The sequence below is a fragment of the Elephantulus edwardii genome, unplaced genomic scaffold (assembly GCF_000299155.1).
Source record: "Elephantulus edwardii isolate Elephantulus edwardi_28Jun2011 unplaced genomic scaffold, EleEdw1.0 scaffold00049, whole genome shotgun sequence".
Classification (NCBI taxonomy): domain Eukaryota; kingdom Metazoa; phylum Chordata; class Mammalia; order Macroscelidea; family Macroscelididae; genus Elephantulus; species Elephantulus edwardii.
In genome coordinates, this window is record NW_006399799.1 from 8,569,102 (window position 1) to 8,593,974 (window position 24,873).

The window sequence follows — 24,873 nt, forward strand, 5'->3', positions numbered from 1 at the left end:
TTTGGACATGTTAGAAGAGGCTATTCCTTGGAAAGGGATATCATACATGGCAAAGGTGGAGGGTTAGTGAAAGAGAGGAAGATGTTTAATTGAATTGATTGATACAGTGTCTGTGACAATGGACTCAAAAGTGTCAAGGATGATAAGGGTGGCATAAGAACGGACACAGTTCAGATCTCAATACTTGATTCAATGGCACTTAACAACAACACTCTCATTTACTATTTCTTGCTGAAATTCTTGTGAAAGCAAGCCTGTTATTCTTCATAAACACAATGTAATATAATAAAGCATATGCCATCAGATATTCATCTCCAAAACAAACCATTTAGTTATATACAACCCAAAGATGAGTCAAATCTAGTTATTTCACTACCAGATAAAATTAACCTAGTTATGGCAGTATCAGAACCACAGAACTGCCTCTCAGCGTAATCTCTATTCTATCTATGATTTGGGGAATTATAGTCTTCTAACATTTTAATAAGGCCCTACAATGCAAACGTTTCAGAAAGAAAAAAAGCAATCAAAACAAAGCATAATGCTTACGTAGTGACTGTCTTGTACTTCCTAGCTGAAGCATCCAATGTTCATCAGTGTCAAATTGGACCCTTACCCCAAATCTTTACTTACTTCTTTGCGTTTTGTTTCTGGACATTCAGACTGCAGAGTGAGAGTTGCACCTTCAATGTTTCTTGGCATGGGAGTGGAACCAGGGTTTATTGTTACATGAATTTGATCTGGTGAGATAATGTGTTGCACATAACCCTGGGACATTGCTTCATGATCTATTAGGTGAAAGCCCTCTTCACTTCCTACTAGAAAAGGCAAATGTTCTCCACACTGTCCGTCATCATCTTCATCTTCCAAAGTGCCAGGGTCCTGCTCAATAAGAACAGTTGTCCTATCATAAACAGTTCCAGATGAGGAAGGCACCAGTCCGTTTTTATCCACAAACCTGAGCATTTTGTCTTCGGGAGTCAACTCATCTTCCTCTGCCTCAAAGTAGATGATATTATCGTCTGGACTGTGTTCCCCCATGGTTCAATAGTGTTCAGCCCAATTGTGAAAAATGGAAAGGTAATGATCCGTCTGCAATAGAGTAAGGTCAGAGTTAGAACTATACCACAGGACCCAGGGGCCTCGGCAGCAACAGGACTCATCTCCCTTCTCATTTAAAGAGTGAGAAAAAGCAAATTCAAAATCATCTTCCATGAGGATTTTTTTAAAACACTGAAATAAAGTCATTTTAAAGAAAAGCAATGCCCTTAAAAAAATTACAAAGTACGTTGCAACTCAGCTCATAAGGCTGTCTGAATGTGTCTTCCTATCAAATAATGTGAAGATTAGTCAAAATGCCTAAAGGAGCAACCAAACATTTGCAACTTCTGTATCTAAACCTTAAAGTAAGAATTAACTCACTCATTGCCCTCAAGTCACAAGTGACTCATAGGTGACTTTGCAGCGGCTTTTTAGAGGCTGTAAATTGCAAGGGAAGAGACTGTCCAGCTGGAGCAGCCTCCCTTTGGATTGGCAGTCCAACACCTTACCCACTAGGCTCCACTCAAATATGCTTCAAGTCAGACCCCAAGGCCGATAGTAGAAGGTCTATAGTAGAAGGAACAAGGCTTTGGAGCCACACTCACACACAAACAAACACACACACACACACACACACACATGCTACAAATCCTGGCTTTGTCCTTTACTACTTGGTGAATTTTTTTTGTGCTTCATTTTCTTTTTATGCATAAAGTAGGACTAGTAATTCCTGTTCTCAAAATTGTCAAGGGATAATGTCTGCAAAGCACCTTCTCTGACAAATAGTAGAGGAATAGTTTTTTTCTTCTCTCCTTAGAACAAACGTTTCAGCTTCTGGGTGGTTGAAGGTGCTCCCTAATGGGGCACATCTAATGAGGATCCTTTGCCTTTTCTTCTGAAACACTCTGGTGCCACCGAGAAACTATGCTTGTTTAATGACTCTGCAGTGAGGGAACGATGGGTCTTACTTATTTTTGTCTCATAGACCCTATTAGAGTACACCAACACCAAAAGTTCAGGGAGTGCTGGATGAATGAATGAAAGACCCACATAAATATTCAACTGGCAAAATATCAAACTTGAAGCTTTCCTGTTCAGGAACTCTGATTCTTCTGTCACCCCGCACACACAAAGGTGCTACAAATGGGTGACAGGCAGAACAGAGAATTTAAAATAACACTTTTCATTTTCTTTGTAGCTTGGCACTTTATCTTTCTCCCATGTTCTAGGTTAGGAAGTGAGCTTTTATTGTAGTAAGACAGAGAGATTGTTACCAGGGGATAGCCCAAGGAAGGATCCGGGAGGAACCGGCCCGACCCCTGGCTGTGGCTTACGCAACCCGGTAGATGCATATTTCGGTGCATCTGAGAGGAGCGATAAGAACACCCAGGGCCCTACTGGGCTGTCCTGGCACCACCAGCGGCAACGCGGACACCAACTGTCCGAAACAAACAAGAGCAGGAGATTTGAGGGTGACAAACGAGTGAGAACGAAGCACCCCTGAGAAGAGCCTCAGCAAACAAACCTGTCCGGGAGACCCCCCCAGACCTGGGATACACAGAAAAACCCAAGACAGAATAGGGGGCTCCAAGCTGAGCGATGAGGGACAGGGTCTGGGTCTCCATGGAAACAGAAGAGGGGGGCTGGATACCCATTCCCATGGAAACGGAGGAGGGGTGGGGTCCCTATGGTGTCCGGATTGGGGTCTCAACTGGGAAATGCTTCAGAAGATAGCCTAAGTCTCGCACCCCCAGGGAAGCCCTAAGCCCAGACCGAGTCTAATTTCTTCTTTTACCTCCGCGGCTCCCGGCAACGGCGGCAGTAGCAGCTTCTCCCCTCCCCAGCGGCACCATGATTGCCCCCACCTTTCCCCTAACGTCACTTCCGCTTCCGCTTTCCGGAGGAAGGAGGAGAAAAACCACCCGGTCTCTCGTGCGCGCTCCTGGTTGGCTTAGACGGCCTGGGGGCTGATCTCGAGCCTCCAATTGACGAGCGATGAGGGCGGAGAAGGCGGGGCACCAAGGGAACAGCGTCTGAGCTGTGAGCTTGAGTCGGCCGGTGCAGCGCTGCCGGCACCGTGTGACTGGTCGGGATGCTATGCGCTGTTCTCCAACACCAGAGGCAGGAAACAGGGAAGCTCCCCTAAGCCCTAATCGGAAGGTGCCCTAGCCAGGTTCGCCCCAGCCTGGTCGCTTTCGCCTTGGCGGCATCTTAGCCATCAGAATCCCAGCTCTGATCTGCAAAGAGCAAGTTTAGAAGTAGTCTCGGATTTCACTCTCAATGGCCCCAGCATCACTTATTAAAGTTAATATAGTCGAGGATGGGGACTTGATGGGAAAATTAACACAGCAAGACTTGGACCTAGAGAAAGTGCTAGGAGTATGCCAAGCCAACCCTGAGAGGACACTGCGCTTCTTTCTCCTCTCTCACCCACTTTCTGAAGGGTCTTTTCTTTGGTACTAATGCACAAGATTTCTGCCCCAACATTTCCCCCGCAGAAGGCTGTCAGCTTCAAAAGGACTCATTCTCAGTCAACTCCATCTACTGGCCATTTCCTTTCTTTAACCGTTCACATTTTTTGTCCTGGCTCATTTTACGTTACCAAGCAGCAGCGTTCTAGTGTCAAAAGTCTTTCTTGTATACTCATATCCTTTCAGTAAAACCCAAATACCAGGAAAATCAATGCTCCCAACAGCCACTGCCTGTTTTTCCTATAAGCTGCCTCTCAGAGTGAAACAATCGTGAGATTACAATGTGAACAGTGCCTGCTACCTACCAGACTGCTAAGGCAGACACCTACCCCTCTGGTCCCTGACCAACCTCCCCAATATGTGTACTATAAAACCCCTGCTTGTCAACAGCCAACATCCTTTAAGAGAGAGAAACAAACACAGCAAACACTGTTAAAAATACATTTATCATCAAAATATATTATACATATGAGAAAAGGTATACAGTATATACAGTTTGGAGGATCTGGTGTCCCAGAAAAATCACCCTTGGTTCATCAGCACACCAATTTCTTCTGTGTATTCATTTTTAACACACTGTACTGTCCTCAGTGGCCAGCCTCAGTCACTGAGCCACAACATCTGAGTAGGGAGGGGGATAGGGTCCGTATAGGCATACACACGTCATCAGACTAAGCACGGGAAGCTTAGATGGCTGTGGTCTGCATGGCCAGCAGAGTCTATCTGCATTCTTACTGTTCAGCTCACTCTCCTTTGAGCATTCTACAGTTTATTTAAAGGGTATCTGATCACAGAGAACTCTGCCTAGGCCTTGGGGGAGACAATGTCTAAGCCCTGGGGACAGGCAGAGCATAAGTAGTTCTTTTTTTCAATTGAAAAAGTAAAGAGATACCTGTGTTAAAGAACTAAAGTTGAGGATTGAGTGTCAGTTTTGTTGTGAGAGATTTCACCCTATGTCTTCACAACTCATAACAGCACTGAGTATGCTAATAGTGGGACTCTGGGCTTAGGAAACAGGCAGCTGTCATTCTTGCTTCCAAGGGCCCTCACAGCCACTTAAGGTATTTCGTGAGCTGAAAGAGGCGAGTCTTCCAACAAAGCAGCAGAGGAAGTCCGGAGGCTCATGATGAGTTACAGAGGAACTGATGAATAAATTCTTGAGCCTTCTTCTTCTCTGTGATTTCAAGCTTTTTTTGACCAGCTGGATTTCGAAGCAGCAAGCTGCCAAATATGCTGGCTGCATGGAAAACACAGAAAATAAATGATTCAGCAGAAGATACAACTTGTTTTCCTAAGAGTAGGGGGAAGAATAACCAAAAGCAAATATTTTCTGTTTTTAGAAAAACTAGTGGAACGTTAAACTTTATTCAGGGCTTGAGATTTTAGTTCTGCTGCAATGGACTTGGGACTGTCCTCAATCACACTGCCCATAATGAATTTCTCAGTTGGCAGAGATGCTTTTCACAAATACTTGGCTGCTTACCTAGAATATTCTCATCCAAATGATTCTTTGATGAATTTTTCAGCAGTTCTTGCAAAAACGCCATCAAGTAGTTGAAGACATTTTTGTGGAATGTAGGAAGAGTGGAAATGACCTGAAAAAGGAAGAACTGAGGTTTGTCTTTTTGTTCAATCAACTATTTCTCCAAGTGTCTACTATATTTCGGGAACTAAGTACATGATCCAAGTACACGAGTAAGACTGTGCACAGAAAGTGCCAAAAGGGAGTCACGGGTCAAGCACAGCGTAAATTCAGAGATCAAACTTGTAACTACATGCTCTCAGATGACTTCAAGGAACAAAGTGTTTTGGCTGGGTCTTAAATGTGGACAAAAATGAACTTACAGAAGAATAAAGTATTTAGAACAAGAGAAAGCAGGCAAGGAGGTTAGATAAGGAAAACAGATAAGCCAGGAGAGCACATTATAAGAAGTCAATTTTGACAACAGTACAACTTACTTAATAGGCAGTAAGCCTTGAAGGACTGATCAGGTTAGAATTTCTATGTGCGTAACAGAAGAAGTTGCAGAGTTTATACAAATCAATTCCTGGGCTACATTTAGGGATTCTGAGTGGAACTTGCATTAACACATTTTCTAGATTATTCTATTGTGACCCACTAACACCGAACCACAGAAAGTCTTAAATATTTCATTAAGCATTAATTTATGCTAAAGAGCCAGTGATGGGTTTTGAGCAATATGAACATGATAAAAGAGAGAATTAGGAAACACACTCTGAAAGCAAAACAAACCAGCGAAGGGAAAGCCAGGATGCAGGGCCTTGAACCCAGGTAAGTGGATTGAGGATGAAGGAGAGATCAATAGGACATAGCTGTGGGAGGTGAGCAACAGGGAGGAGACATGAATGACTCGGGTTTCAGGGCTGAGTCACTGAAATGAATAGTGATAGCACTAAGGAAAAAACGACAAGAGGAGAAGAACAGGTTTGAGAAGTGAAGACATAAAGCTAGGTTTTCAAGATACTGCATTTGAGGGACCCACTTTGTTCTCTCACGCCCCTTCAGTGCTGGGTTGTCAACATTTGTCCACAGATGCTCAAGGCTTCCCCTTACCTGTTTACTTGCCGAATAGCTGCCAGAACACTCCAGGCAGTTATGATAGGCGCTGTAACAGATGACAGGCTCTGGCAGGCTCTCAAGGAACAGCAGCAAGGCCTCAGCTACTGAATGATTGTTTGCAGCTTTTTACCCAGAGTTAAGGAACAAACACATGCCAAAAGTGCAGCCCGCCCAATCAGTCTCTCAGGAAAGAGTGAGGATACCAGTCTGACTTCTTGAAGGGATCAAGCTATTTGCCAGACGAACCAGGCCCTCTTGATGTCCTACTATACTGATTGCTTAATGTCTTCTCTATGCAAATGTTCCGATAAGAAAAATATAATGGCTAAGGATATAACATTAGCATTGGAACCTCAAAATACTCTCCTTTCTCTCACTTCTGTCATTCCAAAATAAACATGCACAGACAGAGGTGAATGCTGAACATCTGAAGGATACAGAGGTTATCAATCATTCCAGTATCCAAACAGTCCCTGATATGTTCGAATTCTGACCTTAGGCCAGGCTGCTGAAACAGATCTTCCTACAAAAGGGGGGAAAGACACACAACAATTCTTTTCTTAGAAAATCAGAAAGGCCCCTGGAACAGTGAAGGAGACAATCTAATTGAGGCTGATGTGGCTCATGCATCTTGAGGTCTTCCCAGGTGATCACAAGCCATTCAGGGAAAGGTGAAACCACCATACACCATGTCACCAGAGCTCCTCTATAACAGGTCCTTAGGATGACAACACATCCATAGTGAAACTATGCATGGAAAAAATTCAAAGCAGAGCTAGACTTCTTGTAGTGCCTTAGAGGAATTAACCAGAAAAAACAAAAAAATACACCCTTTATAAGATGGAGGAAACAAAAAAGTTACCTCAGTACTCTGTAGAAATAAGATAATGGCAATAAATCTATTTCTATTAGTCTCAAGATACTTTAGGGAGCTTTGGTGGTCTAGTGGGAAGGAACTACTCTGCCAACTCAAAGGGACATGGTTCGAATCCACCAACTGCTACATGGGACAAAGATGGGCAATCTACTCCTCACAAAACCTACTGGAGAGTAAGCTATGGGTCAGTTCCAACTCCATGGTACATAACAACAAAAAGATACTTGATACTCATTTGTTCCACAAAATGACTCAAAACAAGTAACTTGTTAATAGTGTTATACCCCAATTGCTCAAAGTTACATTTAATGTGTGAAGGACAGTGAGAAACACAATGTATATACATTTGTAAGCAAACCAAAATAAAATAAAAATTGGAGGGGGAGAGCACTGGAAAAAAGTTATATTTACAAAGAGTTCTTTGGTTTAAATTGTTACCTTCTGGGGTAAGGGATTGAATAACAATGAAAAATAATTTTTTCTTTTACTTTTCAAAAAGAAAAGTGAATTGGGGGGCAGGGAGAAAAGAGCAACAATGAATGAATGGAAATCCAAAGTCTCTGTAAACTTTCAGGAAAATCAATTTAAAATTAAAAAAATACAAAAACAAGACCACTATCATAAAAAAACCAAAAACAAACAAACAAAAAAACCCCAACAAACCATTGTTAACTTCTGGCTCTTTTTAATAAGGTGAAATAGAGTTCCTCCCCTCACACCCCCCAAAAAAACCTAAAACAAAGAGTTCTACAGAGAAGACAGAATAACATAGTGATAAGAATGTGGGCATGGATAGCCAGACTCCCTGAATTCAAATTTCACCCTTGACCCTTTATCAATTTTGGGATCCCTTCTATCTGAGGGCTCTCACTTGAAAACTATTGGGGGCAGGGGAAAAAAAAAAAGAAAGCTATTGTGGAAAATGAAGCAATCCTTGAAGACTTGGAATAGGGCCTGATACATTTTAATAGCCAGTTAAGGGGAGCAAAAACTAAAACATAATATCCTAAAAATGCATGTTGTTTAATGAACCTTGAAGAAAAAAACATGATGCTGGGTAAAGTAAGTCACAAAAAGATAAACACTATATGAGTCCATTTATATGAAATATCTAGAATAGGCAAACGTATAGAAACCAAAGTTTATGAGTGGTTACTAAGGCAGGCACAGTGGAGAAAGAGGAGATTCATGGTTTAGAAGACATTAAGTCCTTGTTAAGATAATTACTGAAGAACATGATGTACACTTACCAACAACACTAAATGTATATGTAGAAAATGTTGAATTACCAAATGTTTTGGAGCTCTGGTGGCCTAGTAGTAAGAAACTACACTGCAATCCTGAAGGCATGGGATTCAAATCCACCAGCTGTTCCACAGGAGAAGGATGGGCAATCTCCTCCCGTGTATTTAACTGCCTCTGAAAACCCACTAGAGGGCCAGGTATGGGTCAGTTCTGACTTGATGGTACTCAACAACACATATTTGGCATACATGAAAATTACAATAGCAGACGTTTTGTTACATATACATTAATTTTTTGTTGTATATAAACTCCACACAGATACATAAAAAGTTGGAATGGCAAATGCTTTGTTACACACATATTTAAAACCATTAAAATAGAAGTATGTTGCTCTAAAATAGCAGAACTATGTATGGGATTATAGTTTGTATGAAAAAAAACTCAAATTCATTTCTATAGTGTTGGAAATAACTCAGAACTGACCTCCATCAGAGGATGTTAATGGCACAGGAGAAGACTGCCCACCTTTCTCCCACAGAGCAGCTGGTGGATTTGAACATCCTGTCATTGGCAGTACAACTCCTTACCCACTAAGCTCCCTTGTTGTTAGGTCCCAACAAGTGAATACGACTCATAGCAATCCTATTAACGGATCTGAACCCTGTCCTGTCCTGTGCCATTCTCATCATCTCTGATTCACATAAGCCCAGGTCAGTGACCAGTCTGATCTCATGAACTTTACTCAAGTGACTAAAAATCAGGCCTGACTCATGGGCCAGGGAGCTCTAGTGTCCTTTACAGCCTCTGAAACCCACTGGAGGGTCTGCTATGAGTCAGTTCTGACTCAATGGTACATGACAACAACAACCCATGGCCAGGGTTTTCCATTTGGCCCTTTGCCTCTGCTTGGCTTGTCCGTCTCATCCCCAAAATTTCTGCCAAGGAGAGCAAGCAAGTACTCAGAGAGACTGCCAGACAGCTTTCTAGCTGACAAGACCTGCGAGGCCAGGCAAGACCTTCCTGTGTAAGACTGCTTCCAGAGGCTGGAATGGGAGTAATCAAGTGCTACATATAACAGCAGAGCTGTGCTGTCAGAGACCTCTCCAAAGTACTGAAGAACAATGATGCCAGTCTGGAGACTAAAGTGTGCCTGATACAGGTCATAGTCTTTGCAATTACTTGCTATGCAACAGAAAGCTGGACAATGACTAGGGATGATAGAAGGAGAATTGATGCCTTTGAGCTGTGGTGCTGAAGAGTACTAAATATACCCTGGACAAACAAGTTCACCCTGGGGAGGGTAAAGCCAGGCTGCTCTTTGGAGACGAGGATTGTGAAGCTTTGTCTGACATACTTTGGACATGTTGCAAGGTGGAATCAGTCCTTGGAGAGGGACGTCATGCTTGAGAGGGTGGAGGGACAGAGCAACAGAGCAAGGGAGGAAGACCCTCAATAAGATAGACTGATTCAGTGACTGGGGAAATGTAGGTAGGTGTATCAGAGACAATAAGATTGACACAGGATAGAGCAGGGTTTAGGGCTGTTGTACACAGGGTCGCTATGAGTCGTAGGAGACTTGACAGCACATAACAACAACAACATAAAATAGCAGCCCGCATAATGGAGTGAGACATAAACTCATCTTTCACACACTGACTTTCTAAAGGATAAATAGCTCTCTCTGTAGGTTTCATGGGGTAAAGTTCATGGGGCTGATGCTCTTTCTCAAGACAACTTGGCTCAAACCTTAACTGCCACCTACCTGCTGGACAGCGTTTCGATACAGGTAATCAACCATTATCCAGAGCTCTTTAGGGATTTGCATGGGTTTCTCCAACTGAGTCCCATCATCTTCAGTCTGTAGTGGCATCAGGGTCTGAGAAGAAATAAAAGTCATGACAAGAAGACCTCCCAATAGATCATCTGTCTGCCAGGCTGACATCAGAAGAACACATGACATGGGGGCAGGAAACCCACTGAAAAGGGGAAGCATTTTAGTACCATTGACCAAACGGTCCACAGGCAAGAATGAACTCAGGTGGTGCAGTCAAGGGGCGAAAGATGACTTTCGAGACTTGGGAAAGATGGTAAGGCAATCAGTTTCAATGAAACAGGTGAAATAGGCACCATCTTCTTGGGAGGAAAAATAACCATGCCTGTAACACTTTACTACATGAACCAGAAAGATGGTGTGGTCTGAGTCAGGAAGGAACACACCAGGCTTAGGAGTCCAAAAACCTCATCTAGGTCCAGGTCCACAAACTCATCATGTGACTTGGGACAGTCACTCCTTGACTGGGCCTCTATTTTCCTCTATACAATGGAGTGGATAGAGGCCAAGAATTCAATTTAAAAAAAAAAAAAATAAGAGCACACATGTTAGCATAAATCTGCTCCAAACTAAATTCACAACTTTTTACATGTCAGCAGGATTTGTTTAGGAAACTAAAATAGCAATTGATTAAACAAAAATATTACAAATAACAGCATGGACTAGGGAATCCACCCTCTTACTACCCATGGTCTAGTCTCTCTAATGTAATAGAAGTGAACATTTTGCTGTTCAGCTCACTGAATGATGAGAGACCATATACAGTGAGAGGCCCTGGGAAGAGTCAACACGAAGACACATGAGGGGGTCCATCCTAACCCCTCTGGTAGAAGTGCAGTGAATTACTTAATATGGCCCTCTCATTAAATGACTGGGAGAAACTACGCAAATAAGGTGCTTGTGACCTACTGAGGGCTTTGAACAGCTTGCTAATAATGCAAATAAAATGCACGGCACCCCGGTGGGTGGTGGGACAAAGCAAATAAGGTATCTGCCACCCAAATAAGAGGGATCGGAGTTTTGCCAACCTGCTGGGCTTAAAAGACAGCCAATACTAAAGCAGAGAAGGGACCTCCTGACCATCAAGAAACAGAGCCGGAAGTGCAGCACATCCTTTAGAGTCAAGGCCCCTAAACTGGGAGTTCCTAGACTCAGGACTGAAAGAAAGAAAACTGTTTTAAGGAAAGCCCTGAGAAATGTTGCTGCAGAGACAGCAAGAGTGATAGCTCTGTGAGATGGCAGGAACTTGAAGACCAGCATGCAGAGGCTGTGGTGAGACCTGCCGACCCACAGAGCTAAGAGCTGTAACCCCTGCCCAAGAGGGCCTCCAGCAGGGCCCAGCCACAGCAGACTCTCCTCAGCAGCGAGGCACTAGCAGGGCCTCGTGGCTGAGGGTCCCAGTAGAGCACAGCGCAAAAGGAAAGAAGCAGCTCCTTAGGTTGAGGAGCTGTGCACTGGGTTGTTCTTGTTACGTACAAGTTGATTCTAATCCGAAATTATCCTCTGTTGCTTATCTAATAAACCAGTTAACTGTTAAAGTATAATCTGTGAGTTCTGCTAGATACTACAGTGAATTACTGAGCCCAAATACAGGCAGGAAACTACCGAGGGCAGAGAAAGGAGCTGATGTTAGAGATGATGAAATGATATAGCAGTTTGGAAAAATTGAACATTTGGGATATCTTTAACTTCTACCTCCCAGAAACCAGTTTTGTGTTGGTTCTTACTGCAGAAATTATTCATTTATCTGACAATCACAGCTGCTGCTTGCTTCTCATTATACAAGGAACCTAACTTAACAGGACTTGCAGATGAACCACACAGGAGAACCACAGAACCATGAGAAATAGTAAGCTGTTGTTTTAAGCCAACATTTTGAGATGGTTTGTTACATAGCATTATAAAACTAACATGCTAAGCTCTAGGGAGGGTGAAGAACTCTCAGGTCAGAAAGAGCTTGACCGCTACATAGCTGTAGGCATTTCCCTGCGGCATAGAACTCACCAGCTCTCTAATAGTTTCAAGCGATAGGTCCAAGATCGGCTCCTTCATGTGGCACAATGTATGAATGGGAGACCCGAAACAGCTGGGCAGGTAGTTCCCAGACACAGACAAAAAGTAATCCTTTCCCCTCTCCAAGTGCAAAACCAGAATGTCCTCAATTTTGTCTTCACCCGAGTTGAGTTTTGTAGCCGTGGTCTTATTTACATATAGCTCCAACTCAATCTCAATGTGAGAATCTGGAGAAAAATGTAAAAAATAGCACTGACTTGGGAACACAGGACAGAAAGGTAACAAAGGGACACGGGTAAGAAAAAAAGGGTGAGGAGAGAGAAAGAAAAAGTATCGGCCAGCCAACAAATATCTTTGTACTCAGTATCCAAGAGACACAGGAGCAGGGAGTTTATCCCGTGCAAGCGTGCACACGAAAACAGAGCAAAACGTCCCGACAGGCACGTGCTACACAATGCAATTTAAGCATGAAGGAGCACGGGTCAACTGAGAAACATTAACACAGTAAGAGTTATAAATCCAAGAGCTTTCTCCGAAACAAGTTAAGATAAAAACACTTGATTCAACAGAAAATATAATTATTATGAAACATGCTAAAACCCACCACGACACAGTACAAAGCAGAGTGAAAAGGAGAAGTCAGGGGCAGGCTCAGCTGGTATCCGCCACAGAGAGCAGAACTTCTGAATTAACACTTACAGTCAAGCTCCTCAAAAGAAGCACCTGCCTGCTGGTCAGAGGGTTAGCAGTTCAACCCCATCAGCTGCTCCACAAGAGAAAGACGTGGCAGTTGGCTTTGGCAATGACCTACAGTCTTGGCAACTGTATGGAGCAGTTCTACTCTACCCTTCAGAGCTGCTCCAAGTCAGAATTGATTCTGTGGCAATGGTTTGTTATAATTCTTCATAGAAGCAGATTAACTTGGAGCTGATTATATAGTGAGACAGGTAGAAGAAATCGTTCTGTTAGCAGTATCTACTTCACAGCAAATCCTGTGTTTTCTTTTTCCATGAAATTATGAAACAAAATTTCTACCACTGATGAGAATGCTTCAGAAACTGAACTAAGGCTCCTCATTATTCTGCATCTTATTTGTGATGGGCTCCTCTATTGTTATTGTTGAGTGCAAGTAAGTCATACTTGACACACAGACCCTATAGAACAGAGCGAACTGCCCCACAGGGTTTCCAAGCCTGTAGGTCCATCTGGGAGCAGATCAACAGAGCTGCTTTTGAGTTCAAAGTGCCAACCTTACCGGTCAGCAGCTGAGTGCTTTCCCACTGTGCCTCCAGGGCCCCTTGGTTTATTCACGAATCTTTAAAAACATTTTTACTTGGAGACTAAAACACTGAGAAGCAAAAAGCTTAGTTGAGGAGAACAAGCAAAGACAGGGTAGATCACTCCCAGATCTTAACTAGGAACCGGGGGATGGAAGCTTTACCTGGCAGGAGGAACCCTCTGCTGGGATTGGCATTCAACCACTGCTTACAGTAGGAGTCCTCCTGAGGTTTATTGATGAATTCAAACTGACAGGGGACTTGTCCGTTATGAATTGTGAAGGTTTCTACTTGCAGCTGCATGTACTTAACGTCCTGAAAACAGAACTGGAGCAAACCCAGGAGCAGTCAGAACCAGTGCTCTGTCCTCACAACCCACCTGGCCACCCCACCTGGGCTACTCTTACCTTGGGGAAAAAAAAGAACTATTTCTTTGAAACAATGTTTCTGCTTTGTTAAGTAATTTACCTTAGAGTATATAATAATAGCACCAAAAACCTTGTTGTTTATGTTGAACCCCAAAAACTTAAAAAAAAATATCCCAACCAAACAAAATCACCAAATATCTTTGGCAAATATAGTTCCTGGAATCAAAGTTCAAATATACACTGAAAACTCATTTCTAAAACACTCTTTTTTATAAATTCTGCCCTTAAGTGTGAATGATAAAGCTCATACTTGCAAAGAACTAAAAAGGTGTTAAAAAAACCACCTTGGCATTGTCAACTCCTAACACCTATGCCATGGAACTTTAGCTCTAATTAGATGCTCCCCACTGTCATTACCATCCTTCTTCCCTCTTAACAACTCATGTGTACCCCAAAAATTCAGACCTAATTTCCTCTCAGAGAAAGCAAAGCATCCCTAGGAAGACAAAACCACTGCAATGACACATACTAGTAATTCTAAAATCAAACAACATTTTGGAAGATGCCATGTGATTAACTGCCTTTGAAAACCCTCTAGAGGGCCAGCTATGCATTGGTTCAGACTTGAGGGTACACAAAACAACTTATCATTATTTAGGGGAGCTCTGGAGGCCTAGTGCTAAGAATCTGAGCTGCATCCTGAAAGCAAGTGGTTCAAAACCACCAGCTGCTCCACAGGAGAAGGATGGGCAGTCTCCTCCCATGCAATTACTGACTCTGAAAACCCACTAGGGGGTCAGCTATGAGTCGGTTTCAACTTGGTGGCACACAACAAAAGCATGCCATTATTTAAGGAGCTCAGTGGTTAAAGCACATGACTGCCAACGGAAATTTTAATGGTTCAAACTCACCAGCCACCCCCCAGGGGAATGATGTGACAGTCACTTCGTAAGTATTTATAGCCTTTGAAACCCTGCAGGGTACTTCTACTCTGTCCTAAGCATCACGAGTTGGAATGGATATGACAGCACATAATAAACAACATCATTCAGTAAATAATGCGTCATTTAACTCATGAGTGGTCCATGTGGGCGAAATACATGACCTACAAAAGGCTCAGGACTGATGACTTAGAAGATCAGGAGATAAACATAATCTAAACCAACAACCCATCTTTTCTCAATTAGCATCACTGTACTCTATCTAGAATCAGCCTATCAGAAACACTAGATTCTAATACTCTGATAGGCACCTCTTCTTAGCCCTAGTGAGGTTAAGTGCTACGAATAGAAGAATCTATTCTATTGGTGCCAATATTCTTAACATGTCCTTCCTACCTCTCGCCTGGAGAGGGACACAGAAGGAATGTTGGCATTTTCCATCTTATCAAGGGAGCGAACAATCTCCTCCAGAGTCTTCCGGTAAAGCTCTTCATTCACGACCTTCACCTGAAGGGAAACATCAGCGGCTGAATACCTTGCTCAGCTTCTGCCATTGTCTCCCCACCCCCCACCGCCCCAGCAGAAATCCACAGCAGTGGGAAATAGCAGTTGGTAGCAACACAGTAATATTCAGAAACTGAAAGCTAAGAAGATCCCATTAATTAAGAAAGACCTCAATTAACAAGATAATTAGTAGGGCTCCCCTTGGGCAAAGCTTGAGGTAAGGTCAACTGCTTCCTGATTAACAGAAGGAAGAGAGTGAAAGCTAGATTGGCAGTTCTGCCAGGCCTCCCCCGGGTCTAGAGCAGAAAAGCGAAGTGCCTACTTCTATTTTGTTTGCTGCTGCTAACAAGCCTTCAGAAAGAAACTATTCTAGAGATTTGATTTAAGGCAGTGTATGCAAGGTTTTTAAAAAACATGTTCTATTAACCAAGATGATTCTGTAGAGATTTCTTCTGGATATTATGATCAACTTCCTCCCCCCTTTTTTCCAACAATAAAATTTAACAGCAACGTTCATTAGACTTTCTCCAAAAAACACATAAATTGTAGAAATATACAGTCACACATGAAAAGTACTCAGTATAACTCCATATAATAGCAAAGTTGTGGAAACAAATGGTCAACAGAACACACATTACAGCTTACTCATACTATAGAATACTGTTTCACTGTTGTATACCATAGAGTAGGAACTGACCGACAGCTACCCTCGGTGGGTATTCAGAGGCAGTTAATTGCACAAGAGGTGATTGCCAATCTTTCTCCCGTGGAGCATCTGGTGACTTCAAATCCCATGCCTTTGGGATTGCAGCACAGATTTTTGTCACTAGGCCACCAGAGCTCCAGAGTACTCTGTAGCCTTTAAGAAACTTGTTTAGCAATGCACTGCAAAAGGTCTGGAAAGCAAAAGCGAATGGACATGTATGCCGAAATATAGTGAATTACTATTACAGTGTTACAACTATTTTAAAAAGAAGGTTCCTTGCACTCAAGAGGGTAGAGAAGACCAGAAAGACAAAAGTGGTTGCGTCTGGGAGAACCGATTTCCCACAACACGATCACTGCAGGAAGCAGCTGCCCACCTACCCCGATGTCAAACACTGAGCTGACAGGCTTGTGGTCACTGGTCTTCAGGGCCATGTGGCTCTGGTAACTCAGCTGGGTGATGTTCTTCCCTTTCCAGAGGACTCGGTCACACCAGGCAGGAGCACGACACTTCTCACTGAAACGCAAAGTCCACACTGGGAGTTCTCTCAGAGACAAGGAGCACCCCCTAGGTGGTCAGTGTCCAGATCAGTCAGAGATTGGCAGGGCAGGGCTTCCAAGACCACACAGATAAATCTTCTGGTTATCTGACAAGGCAGGACCAACTCAGGTCCACCAAGGGAAAATAGGTATCCTATGATGATCATCCAAAACAAATACAAAAGCTCGAGTCAGAACCCCATTCAGACTGATTCTCTGTTCTTTACTCACCAATGGGGATCAAAAGAGACTCAAAAGAGTAAGCTGACAGTAAGTACTCCATAGTCCTTAAAGAACAGTGGCTAAGGCCACAGGCTCTGAACTCCAATTTGCCTGGACTCAAATCCTGGCCCTCTCCCTTGCTTGCTTAGGAGGCTCTGCAGTCTCTCTATGCTTGAACTTCCTGCTTTATAAAAGGAGGGTAAGAAACTGTACCTATGTGATGGAGGAGATTAAATGAGACAATACAAGTAAAAAGCAGGGAATGAATGGTGTGTGACATACCACAAGCACTAACAAAGAAGAACATTAACCACCATGCACTGAAGGGCACAAGCACAAGCAAACTCAGCTGGAGTCATCTCATCACCCCAAAGAGAGCTGGAAAGTAAATGACCACCAAGATTCACCATAAAACAAAGGATAAGGGGGTCAAATGAAATGCAGGCAAAACAAGGGCATAGAAAGCATGTAGCCAGATCGGCTGCTAAGTAAGAAGAGACAAAGAGAAAATGTTTGACCAGAGCTCAAGATATAAGGAAAGCCAGGCAACTCATTTTCCTCTGTAGGTCCTCAGGGACAAGTGCCTCCCAGAACGTCTGTGCTTCTGTTTGCTGAGCTTCCTGAAGCAGCTTCCAACCTACCTGGTATCCCAGTCATCAGATCCAGTATCGTATTTATAAGTAGGCTGGAATGTGAGCTCGCCCTCCGTGAAGCCTTCAAAGACAGCCTTTGCAGCCACTTGATTTTTCAACTATAAAAAAAACAATGGGGCGGGATGGAGGGGGGTATCTCAGAATAAAAAGGCCAAACCTTGACGTAGCAGGGAAAAGTAAACAAAGCTGGAATCCAAACAGAAGAGCCCAGGAAAAATCTGTAAGATTTTTCATTGACTAACTCCTAAGAAGAGGAGCAAACTGGTCATTCCTTCCCCAACACAGATTTTTGTTGTTGGGTTTTTTGTCTTCACTTTTTCCCCCCCCATTTTTGGCATATATTTTTATTCTTTTTTTAAAACAAAAGCAAATCCACACTACAGATGTGTGTGTGTGTGTGTGTGTGTGTGTGTGTGTGCGCGCGCTTTTATCCATTTCTATTTTCCTACTTGACACAAACAATAGCAAACTATGTACTCTGTTCTGCACTCTCTTTTCCTTGTTAAAATATGTCCTGAAAATTGCTCTAGAGCAATATTTAGAGATCTTCCTCATTCTTTTATACAGTTGCATTATACTCTATTGAAACCAACACATTCTTAAGGGCTCTTTCTAGCATGTACCTCTATCCCAGGTGCCTAAATGCCAGCTTCCTGAGCTATTCTCCAGTAGGCACAACCAGACACAGAGTTTTCCCCTTTGGTGCCAAACACCTGATCTTTGTGTACAATATACAGAGACATAGACCCGTGCTGTCAAGTTAGTTGTGTGACCTGGGAGCAGCTCTGTGTTTTGGTTTCCCTGTCTGCAAATTTTGGGTGTACAATGAAATCTACCCATTAGGGTTGTTAGGAAGATTGTCAACTGAGAACCATTTCTGATACATTATTATAACAGCTGGCATTGCCCTTCTTGCATCCTTCCTAGGAGCGTGCTCAAGATCAAGTTCCCAGCAAGAGGAAAAATCCCAGGTGTTCCTGCCTCCTCTCTGGAGCATAAAGCTTGTACTGAGCCAATTAGAAAAGAGCTCTGAGCAGTAACACTGGGGACATGGTCAGCTGTTACGTGGACACCACTTGCCAAATCTCTCAGAGACATGATTTCCTGAAGAACTATTAAAGAAAAAGCAACAGGAAACAATAAAAACATAAACATTTATGTCAGTGAATGCGTTCTGAAAAGGTATAGAAAGGCCCTAAAACCATCTGGAAAGCAAGAAAGGCCAGAATAAAGGAGGACAGAAAAGATAAGACAAGAAAGAAGAGAAAACTCAAACTCAAAGAGAAATGAGGAAAGGCTCAGTCCAGAACAGAGAGGCAACATGCAGGGAGTTATGGAACTAACTGGGTTAATGATGAAATGAGGTGGAAGGAAACAAATGGCTTTTACCAAGGAGTGAAATGGGGGGAGATAAGAACACTCAAGAAAGGGAAGATTGTTCCATAAAAACGTAACAAATGTTTTCCCTTCAATTGACTGGGTCACAAAAAGATCTAGACTAATGACAATATAAAACTGTGAAGAAAAAGTAACATTTTAAATGACTCCAACCACTTGACAGTTTGAAATCTACTGACCAAAGTAGACTAGAGAAAGTCCAGTACTGTGAAATGGACAAGTTGCCGCACACCTTTAAAATTGATGACTGTACTTAGAAACACATTTGCTGTCATTTGAGGCAACGTGTTAAGGGTCTACAGAAGAAATGCTAAGCTACGCCACCATGAAGACCAGCGGGTTCCTCTTAAGTGAGGGAGAAGAGAAACAGAAAGCTCTTTAATGGGTAGAAGGAATCTTAAAGAATGAGGCAATAGGGCAACAATTCTGAAAGAGGGAAATGCAGATGTAACTAGGAAACATCTGGCCAGCGTCAACTCCTCAGGGCAAGCTCCTAAGCAGAAGAAACCCAAGATGGAAAGCCCAGGGTTTCCATGGCCACACAAGGCCCAGGTGGCCATTGGTACCTGATCATATGCATATAGGGTTTGAAAGGCCTTCTCTTCGATGAGCTTTTTCACTTTTTCCACTTCCAGCTCTTCTATCCTGTAGTTGAGGTCCCCCAGCCACAGAATCACACTGTGAGGACAGAGAACAAAGGAAAAGCAGGGTTAGGAGGGACTCAGACCCGTCCTCTCCAGGGTGCTTCTACAACGCTCCTAGGGCTCAGCCTGTTGGGAGCTGGGAAGGGAAGTGAGCAGATGCTGAGAAAATATTTTTCCCCCCTCCCTTTTAAGACCCGCTCTAACATGCTGCTTACTCAATTATCTTGGTCAAAACTCATTACAAACAGCCTTGAGTTCTTGATTCTTTTTGAATAGTAATACAAATAGGTTAAAAAAAAAAACTTCAGAGTAACTGCTGTGGTGTCAAAACTGGCTCACAGGTGACCCTCCAGCGAGTTTCCAAAACTAAAAAAAACATGGGAGGAGATCTCTCATCTTTCTCCCAGGGAGCTGGTGGTGGGTTCAAACAGCCAGAGAGGCATGACCTTTGAGTTAGCTGTGCAACTCTCTACAGACTACATCATCAGAGCCCCTTAAAAATAGACTACTGGTATCCACAAAGGCTCTCTGCTGGTATGATCTGTCTATAGTGAATTGTGCTGCCAACCCAAAGGCCGAGCTTCTCCGGTAGTGTGAACCCAGCAGGGATAGAGATGGGTAATCTCCTTCGGAGCAACTGACACCCTCAGAAACCTGCTTGAGGGTCAGTTATTAGTGTCAATCGACCAGATGGCAAAGAGTTGAAGTTTCTGAAGATATAAAATGCAAGATGCTAATTTATCTCATTTTTGGTGTCCTGAAACAGAAAAGATCTGTCATGTGCAATTGGCCCAGGAGCCCCAGACCAGACGATACCACAAATGCCTCTACCCCCAGGTAGAGTAACCTCGAGTTCACAAAACACCCCTTCTCTGCTTTTGTTTCTGAGCTGAGTTCCTCTGAGCAAAGCTCCACTTAAACACCACGCTATCAGCTGGCTCTTTCTTGCACCCCTGTGCAAAGTGTGACAGGTAGTTTATCACCTCCTGCTCTAGGATAAAGAATGTTCCCCGATGACATCATACATCCCATAAAAGTTCAACACTGCTCTCTCGAAAACCAATAACCATGTCACTAGAGCACGTGCACAGCAGGACACAACTCTCAAAATAAATGCACCGACAAGCTAAACGCAGACAAAGGGCCATGCAAGTTGCAACACCACAAACTACAGTGCTGCAAGTTCCCAGGAAAGGCAGAGCTCAGCTGGGAGACACACTCCCTGCTGGGTTCCCTGGAAAATGAAAGCTTTTCTGTAAGCTTCCAGAATACCAATGAGCTTCTGCTCAAGCTATCCCCACCCTAACACAGGAAGAAAGAGAGGCTTCGTTCTGTTTACTCCCTGACAGACACTAGGACCCCAATGACATCTTCCTCTTCATAAAAGAAGTGGCACAAGCTTCAAGTATCACTGTAAAGTCTGAAATCCTAATATGTTTCGAATTTAGATGAGTAAGATGTTCTAGAGATAAAGTAAACAAAAACTAGCACAAGATGATCCAAGTAACCACTACTACAGCTTTGTGAAGTTAAACCAAGAGGATAAAAAAAAAAAAAAAAGACAAATAAATGCAGTCCAACTTTCAATGACACGTGTTTCTGGAAAGAGCAAATATGTAAAATCCTTAAACATCCTTCTAAGAATTAGAATTGTATATGCTTGCTCTCCAGTTGATTTTCTCATGATGTTGGATCAAAGCGGACCCAGAGCAAAGTGAATGCTACTCATTTTCTGGGGATAAATGCTGTTTGAGAAGGGGTCTAGAGGTCTATCAGGTGATTAGGTCCCTTCATGATGGAAATGGTTTACGTTCAACTACTAATCGACAGGTTCGTGGTTTGAAACCACCCAGAAGTACCATGGAAGAAAGGCCACATGAACTGCTTCTGTAAAGATTACCATCAACATTGTACTTGGGTGATTTACTTGGTACACTCAGTATTATATTTGCAAGGTTCATCCACGTTGTAGCATGTATCAGGTCAGCCCACTTCAGTTCTTTTCATTAAATTGCAGGCAAGTCCTATGCTCTCACTTCTCCACATGAAGCTAAGCTCCTGTAGTAGAATCTGAAAGAAGGACTTAACCAGCCTGAAGCAGAGGAAGCTGCACCCCTACTGTCAATTAGAAAACTTTACGGAGCAATTCTACTCTGTAATATATGGGGCTGTTGTGAGTTAGAACGGACTCAGTGACAAGGGATTTAGTTTCTCTGATTTCATAAGGTTAAGTTAGAGAACAGAAAGTTCCCACGAGTTATAATCTACATGTAACGAGAGCTAGCCAGGATGATCCCTGTCAGCAGCTACTACCACTGTGCCTCCCAGTCACCTGCCTAACAACACAGAACCCACAACTCTGGACCTCAGATGAGGAAAAACTCAAAGCAGAGCGGACGCTCAGACTCACTCATGCTTGCTGATGGTGAGAGGTGGCAGGCTTAGGTCAGCCTGGCAAAACTGCATTCGGGAACAAATGTCTTTGTAGTCTTGGTTCCTCCGCTCGTACTCTTCCGTGTGGGCTGCCAGGTGGGAGTTCACAATGCAGATGCTGGTGTTGTGGAAGCGGAACCTGATCGCCACACCACCTTTGTTACCCTGGGAAAAGGATCCCCAAACAGAAATTTGACTCGTGTCTCCACTGTGGCCATCACTTACACCTATAAAGCTTCCAAATGGTACTTAGTGGTCACAATGATCCTGTGAGGGTAAGCGCAACAGCTGTTAGTATCTGTATCGTTGGTATTTTATTTATAAAAGAAAACAAATCCAGGAAGACAAAATGACTGGGCAGCCGGTGATAATGCCAGGTGTACAGCCAGCTCTGGAGTCCATGGGGATGCTTTTTGGTTTTGTGTGTGACTGAGGAATATATGTGTCTGTATATAAAATATTTGCCATTTCAACAAACCTCACAGTAGCATTATGTTCACCACGCTATTCAGCATCACCCTTATCATTTCCAAGTTTTTCCTTTACCCTTAACAGAAGCTTGGTGTCCTCTTAACACTGGGCCTTGCTCTCCCTCTCCTCCCAGCCACTCCTGGTAACCACTAATGAACACTGAGCTACGTTCTCATCTATTCTAGATACTTCACGCAAGGAAGATCATATAGTATTTGTCCTATGATTTATTTCTTTCACTCAGTACTATATTTGGAAATTTCACCCACATCAACATATGCTCTTTTCATTAAATTGCAGGCAAGCCCTATGCTCTCACTTCTCCACACGAAGCTAAGCTGCAGAAGAACCTGAAAGAAGGACTTACAAAGCCTGCAGAAGAGGAAGTTGCACACCTACTGTCAACAGTCTGTCTTTTCCTTGATGACTCAACACAGTCTCTTCAAAGTACTTCACAGGTTACACCAGGGATCATTTGGAGGCTCCAGTGTCATGTCAAGCCCAAGGAGGCACACTTGTGAGGTGCATCAGCTGGCAACTCAGTCTGCTCAACCTAGCGCCCACAAACCTCAATGCACCATGAGAACTGGGCCAAAAAGAGCACCAAATATATGAGCCAGGAACTCACCATCCTGCCCATGATTCCTGTCCCCACAGTCTCTGCTTCCACTTCTGAGATGTGTGCTGCATGCTCTTGCTTGACATATAACAACAACATGATCCCAACCATTCGAATGAGCTTCACCTGGAAAGCAAAACCAACACCAGAGTCCATTCAAGTCACAGCATTAAATAGAAGTTACAAATATGAGTAAATATCCCAAAGCTGGTTGTACATATTGATGCAGCAGAAGTGGCATCCACTTCCTAAACAACATGCCTCTGGAAACCCTATGAATTTTGATAAATGTCGATAATTGGAGAGGGAGGGGCTTCAAGACTTTTGTTCATAAGGTCGCTATGAGTTGTGCTCAACTCGAAGGCAAGCAATAAGAACAACAACCTCCTTCATACTAAGACACAGAGTTTGACTCACTGTTTTTTGTTGTTGTTGTTTAATTAAATTTTATTAATTTTAATGAACATTTACAGAGATTTTGGGTTTTCATTCATTCACTGTTGTACTGACTCACTGTTAATCTAAATGCTGCCAAGACCTTGCAGCTTTCCCACCCAAAGACAGCCCTTCTAGAAGATCTGCAACTGAAAATATTAGAACTAGCCTGTGATAAAGGCTGAAGGCAGTGGTGATTCAGTGGTAGAAGTCTCACTTCCATGCAGGAGATCCAAGTTTGATCCCCCCCCCACCCCCTCGGTACTTCAAGCACTGCCATTACCCATCTGTCAGTAGAGTCTTTCGTGGAGCTACGAAGAAGCTTTTCAAGGAGCTTCCAGAATGAGACTGAGAAAGAAATCTCCTTCAAAACTAGCCAATGAAAACCCTGCAGATCACAGTATCGGATCCTATTGTGCATGGGGTTACCAAGGATTGGATGCTGACCTAACAGAAGCTAACAACATGATAAAATCGAAACTACAACAACTTAGCATTCCCCTGCCCAGAAATGAAAAAAGGACTAAACTCCCCTATTACCTTTGCATACTTTGCAGTTGGATGAAGACCATCTGATACAGCTTTAAACCACTCTTCCTCCTTTGGTGTATCATGAAAGAAAAAGGCTTCTTTACTCAGATCAAGCTCCTGGAACCTATTGGGAGAAGCAACACACATGGAGTAGAGAAAGACAGTATGAGATGGGCCCAGACTGGTTTTATTTCTTTTTTTCCCGATGTAGCCATTTTCAGAGACCTTAATGATGTAAATTATCCTTAAGGCTCGTAACATGGCTTTAATATCACCAGCTTTAAAAGTACTTCTGTCAAACCATATACAGGTAAGCAGAGTAAATACCTAGTTTCCAGATTGGCTTTAAGTATAAAAGGCCTAACTTTAGGATAAAAGTCTTTTCCGCCCGTGGCTTCACCATAAATGGAATTTAGGAAAGCCGAGGACTGTCTTTTATTTCAAGTAGTCTTTTACTATTTTAATTTGCGGCGGTAAAACAACGCAGCAACTAGAAATTTCTTAAATTGAAATGGCTCACGGTTGTTGTGGTTGTTGTGTGAAGTCGAGTCGCTTGCGACTCATAGCGACCCTATGTACAACAGCCCTAAACCTGCTCTATCCTGTGCCAATCGCACTGTCTCTGACACACCCATCCCGAATACCCCAGTCAGAGAATCAATCCGCCTCATAGAGGGTCTTCCCCTCCTGCGCTGTCCCTCTCCAAGGACCTGTGCCTCCTTGCAACATGCCCAAAGTATGTCAGACGAAGCCCCAGAATCCTTGGCTCCAAGGAGCAGCCTGGCTTAACCCTCTTCAGGTTGAATCTGTTTGTTTTCTTGGCAGTCCATGGTACATTCAATACTCTACTAGAGCACCACAGCTCAAAGGCGTCTATTCTCCTTCTATCCTCCCTAGTCATTGTCCAACTCTCTGATGCGTAACAAGTGATGGCAAAGACCATAGCCTGTATCAGAAGCACCTTAGTCTCCAGAGTGACACTATTACTCTTATTATTACTATTATGTTGTGTTGTGTTGTATTGTATTATATTTTTATTATATTATTTTATATTATATTGTATTGTGTTATAT

At 43.1% G+C, this 24,873-nt stretch overlaps 2 protein-coding genes across 2 annotated transcripts in view; both read right to left on the reverse strand.

Annotated features, from left to right (window-relative positions):
* Positions 1-1,041, reverse strand: part of MTF1 (metal-regulatory transcription factor 1) — a 50,294-nt gene extending 49,253 nt beyond the window's left edge. The window contains exon 1 of the mRNA XM_006886470.1: positions 634-1,041. Coding sequence (XP_006886532.1) covers positions 634-1,041 — 408 coding nt within the window. The remainder of the gene's footprint in view (positions 1-633) is intronic.
* Positions 1,042-4,633: 3,592 nt separating this feature from the next.
* Positions 4,634-24,873, reverse strand: part of INPP5B (inositol polyphosphate-5-phosphatase, 75kDa) — an 81,879-nt gene continuing 61,639 nt past the window's right edge. The window contains 14 exon segments of the mRNA XM_006886592.1: positions 4,634-4,749; positions 4,996-5,107; positions 6,088-6,215; positions 6,532-6,616; positions 9,978-10,091; positions 12,051-12,286; positions 13,501-13,663; positions 15,042-15,152; positions 16,236-16,371; positions 17,258-17,367; positions 19,234-19,345; positions 21,722-21,909; positions 22,844-22,960; positions 23,810-23,924. Coding sequence (XP_006886654.1) covers positions 4,634-4,749; positions 4,996-5,107; positions 6,088-6,215; positions 6,532-6,616; positions 9,978-10,091; positions 12,051-12,286; positions 13,501-13,663; positions 15,042-15,152; positions 16,236-16,371; positions 17,258-17,367; positions 19,234-19,345; positions 21,722-21,909; positions 22,844-22,960; positions 23,810-23,924 — 1,843 coding nt within the window.